The 4,078-nt window shown below is 35.7% G+C and overlaps 1 protein-coding gene across 1 annotated transcript; it reads right to left on the bottom strand.

The window, feature by feature from the left end:
- Positions 1 to 2,036: 2,036 nt before the first annotated feature.
- On the bottom strand, positions 2,037 to 3,083 carry LOC148114353 (uncharacterized). Its single transcript, XM_087893688.1, has 2 exons — positions 2,333 to 3,083; positions 2,037 to 2,245 (listed from the first exon to the last, which is right to left on the bottom strand). The coding sequence occupies exons 1-2, from the start codon at positions 3,081 to 3,083 to the stop codon at positions 2,037 to 2,039; spliced, it is 960 nt and encodes a 319-aa protein (XP_087749814.1).
- Positions 3,084 to 4,078: the final 995 nt, after the last annotated feature.

The following is a 4,078-nucleotide window of genomic DNA, read 5'->3' as shown; positions in this document are numbered from 1 at the left end:
TAATCTATAATCATGATGTCTAATTTTAATTCCCTTTATTTTATTTGACCCTCGTATCTTATTCAATAAAGGTTCCAAAGTTAAAATAAACAATAATGGTGATAAAGGGCATCCCTGTCTTGTTCCTTTTTCAATTTTAAAAGTTTTTGTTAAACCACCATTAATTATTATTTGTGCTGTTTGTCTCTGATATATTGCTCTAATAGATTGTGTAAAGTATTCTCCAAACTGCATCTTTTCTATTATTTTCAATAAAAATTGCCAATTCAATCGATCAAATGCCTTCTCCAAAAAGATAAGCGCTGCAGGGACTTGGTTGTTCCTTTCCAAATATTTCAATAAGTTTACAATTTGTCTTACATTACATTTCATTTGTCTCCCACTTATAAATCCAGATTGGTCATTATGAATCATTTGTTGCATGATTACCATTAACCTATTTGCTAATATTTTAGCAAAAATCTTATAATCAGTATTTAAAAGCGATATTGGCCTATAATTCTTGGGTTGACTATGGTCTTGATCCCGCTTTGGAATCAATGAAATAAAAGCTGTTCTCCAGGAAGGGGATACATCTCCTCCACCTTGAATCTTGCAAAATAGTTCCCTTAGCTGTTCTACCATTTCTAACTGCAAATTTTTATAATAAACAGCTGTCAGTCCATCTGTGCCTGGAGCTTTACCCCCCTTTAACTGTTTAATTGCTAAAATAATTTCTTCCGAAGTTATTGGTTGGTTCAGTCCTTCCCTTTGCTCTGGTGTAATTACAGGGATATTCTCCTCCTATAAATATCTATCTATATCTTTGCCTTGAATTGTATCACTAGCATATAACTTTGTATAGAATTCTAAAAAAGCTTTTTTAATCATATTGTATTCTATTTTTTCTATAGTACATAGCTTTTGTTTTTTCCTTAACAAGTAGGCTAACCATCTACCTGGTTTATTTGCATTACAAAAAGTGTTATGTCTAGCATATTGTAAGTTAGTTGCCACTTGGTCTGCCATCAACATATTAAACTGCCTCGCAACAAATTTATTGTTTCCTTTATTTTCTTATCTATTGAGTTTAATATAAGTGCCTGCTCTTTCTTTTTTATTTCCTCTTCTAAGTCCCTCCATTTCTTTTCTTGTCTACGTCTATATTATTCAAATATATTAAGGTTCCTCTCGTATATGCTTTACTTGCATCCCAAATAATTTCCATAGGCGTACCCTTGTGCATATTCATAGCAAAAAATTATTTCATTTGTTTTTTACATTCTTTCACATTTTCCTCATATCTAAACAAATTTTCATTTAGCCTCCAAGACCTTCTAGCTCCCTTTTCCTGCTCTAATTCCATCCACACCAGACTATGACTATGATCAGATAAAATTCTTGAACATATCTTCGTCTTCTTTACCCTAGAAAAGAAATCATTAGTAATTAATATAAAATCAATCCTAGAAAAGGATTGATGTCTATCAGAAAAAAAAGTAAAATCCTTTTCTTCAACATTTCATTCCCACCAGATATCTCTCAACTCCATATCATCCATTATATCAAAAAAAGATTTAGGCAATCTTGCACGATTTTGGGTATTTTGAAGTAATCCTTTTTTGTCCTTTTGGGTATCCAATACTCCATTCCAGTCACCCATTAATATCCATGATTTATAATCCCATTATATTATTTTGGTATGCAAAAGCTTATAAAATTTTTCTTGCTGTTGGTTAGGAGCATATACTCCAATTAAAAGTGTTTTCTTCCCTTCTATTAGAAATTCAATTGCAATATATCTTCCTTGAGCATCTGCCTCAATTAATTTAGCTGTTAAATCTGTCCTTAGGTATATAACTATACCATTTTTCTTCTCTGGAACAGATGCAACAAAATGTGTCCCCAATCTTGAATTTATCAAGTATTTTTGATCTGTCACTCTAATATGTGTTTTTTGTAGGCAAATTACATCATTTTTAAACTGTTTCAAATAATGAAATATTTTCTTTCTCTTTTGTGGTGAATTCAAACCATTGACATTCCAGGTCAAAAATTTAGTTACCATTCTTGGCACCTTGAAGCTTTAAGAGCGCCAGCTGAAGATCCTCCTTCACCTTTCTCTTCGGCCTTGCTCTTCCCACTGCTTCTGTTTTTGTAGCTTCTTGAGCTTTCATTTGGGTTTGCTGTAACTTTAAATCTTGTTCTTTTCGCTTTGCTGCAGCATGAGTCTGCCTTTGATCTTTTGGTTCTTCTCTTTTTTCTACTACTTCCAAAGGTTGATCAGTACCAAAAAATTGTAATAAATCTTCTTCAATAAACGAGGTCTCTCCTGCAGCTTGTGGCTGTTTACTTTCCTTCTGTTCCTGTATCACCAGCTCTTCTTTTCTTCTCCTCATTTCCTGAGATGGTGGACATCCGGCCTTTAATACATTAGTATAAAAATCTCTTGCCTTCCAAATTGTGTTAAGACGATACCTTTCTCCCACATAATTCACCACCAGTCCAGCTGGAACATCCCATCTAAACTGAATCTGTCGATTTCTAAGTTCATCCACCAAGAAAGCAAACTCCTTTCTGCTTCTCAACATTTTGGGGGGAATTTCTTTCAGCACTAAAACCTCTTGTCCTGCAATTTGAAGTTTATTTTTATAGAAAGCTTGTAAAATTTCATTTCGGGTCTTCCTCGTTGTAAAGTAAATCACAATGTCTCTTGGCCATTGATTCTGTCTAGCAAACCAGGAATTAATACTATATATCTTGTCAATTTGCAGTGAGAGATCTGCTTGTTGCTCCCCAGTTATTTTTGCAAAAGCCTCTTCAAAGATTTCTCTCAAGTTCTCTCGATTGTGTTCTCTCAGACCTCTTACTCTCAGGGCAAATTCCATCGCTCTATACTGTAACATCACCACTTCATCGTCTGCCCTATCCACCTTGGTCTGAACTTCATCCATTTTATTTTCCAAATTCTGATTAGACTGATTAATTTCTTCTACTCTTTCATCCAACAATTCAATGTGTTTTGCCAGACCCTGAAATGCCATTACTATATCTTCTCTTATTTCCTTATTCCGAATTTGTATGACTTCTTTAATTTCAGCCATCTTTTCAGACACTCCCTTAATTTTCCCCTCCAAAAAAGAAGTTTGTTGCTTCAAAGCTTCCTGCAGAGATTCCTGTAGAACTTCCAAAGTCAATATTTGTGGGTTTGAAGTAGACAAAGATTGTAGTTTTGATGGTTGTGCTGGCGATCCTCCAGCACTTTTAAAGCCAGATTTTATTTGCTTAGAAGCCATTTTTAGCTTTCAATTTATACTTCCTACAGCAACCAAATCAATAAATCCAAATGTTTTTAAATTTTTTTTAAGTATTATAGATTATTTAAAGTCCAAACTGTAGTCTTTCCACTTTAAATCTTTCTTTCTTTGTTGTAGAACCCAGTAATCTTAAACAGCCTTAGAAGCGCTAACAATGTTAACTATCACTTTCACTATAACTTTCACTTTCACGCCCTGTTACAGTTCAGGCGCCATTTTTGCTTTCATTTTAAAAGTCTTAGAAGGAAGAAATATAGACACAGAGTTAAAGTTCAGTACTTGTAGTTGCTGGGACTCCTGTTTTTGTTCTGCCTGCTTTAAGCTTATTTTGAATCTGAATGCTGATTGCAGGGGTGGTCGCGGTGTCTTGTTCTGCTTGAAGCAGAAAAGCCTCAGATTTGGAGCTCAGTCGAACTACCAGGAAGCTCTCACCCTCCTAGCCCCAGAATTGCTCCTAGGGCTTTTGGGGAGCTCTACCTTTGTTTGGCTGCTCGCCTTTCTCTCTTCTCCCAAGGGGAAGGTTTCCAAGCCGCCAGACAGCTGATTTGCGCTGTCTTGGCAGTTTCAACAAAATCGCGGGGCTGACGATCCAAAAGGAGTGTCTGTCAGCGCCTGCGGTGCCACTGGAAGTCTGGAATGGGTTAACTATTGCTTAGCGCATTGTAAGCCGCCCTGAGTCTCCGGAGAAGAGCGGCATATAAATCAAAATTTAAAAAAAAACAAAACTCTTGTCTGATGTCCTAGGACTGAGTCTGCAAGCTGTTAAACTCCTCCTTTCCTCT

This window comes from Pantherophis guttatus, chromosome 4 (genome assembly GCF_059756535.1).
Source record: "Pantherophis guttatus breed Tessera chromosome 4, ASM5975653v1, whole genome shotgun sequence".
Lineage (NCBI taxonomy): Eukaryota > Metazoa > Chordata > Lepidosauria > Squamata > Colubridae > Pantherophis > Pantherophis guttatus.
Note: the sequence above shows the minus strand (reverse complement) of the source record. Positions and strands in the feature narration are given on the sequence as shown.

Coding starts and splice junctions, on each gene's coding strand:
- LOC148114353 (XM_087893688.1), bottom strand. CDS start 3,083: ATGGCTGAAATTAAAGAAGTCATACAAATTCGGAATAAGGAAATAAGA. Junction 2,246..2,332: donor GATACAGGAACAGAAGGAAA/GTAAACAGCCAC, acceptor CTTTGGAAGTAG/TAGAAAAAAGAGAAGAACCA.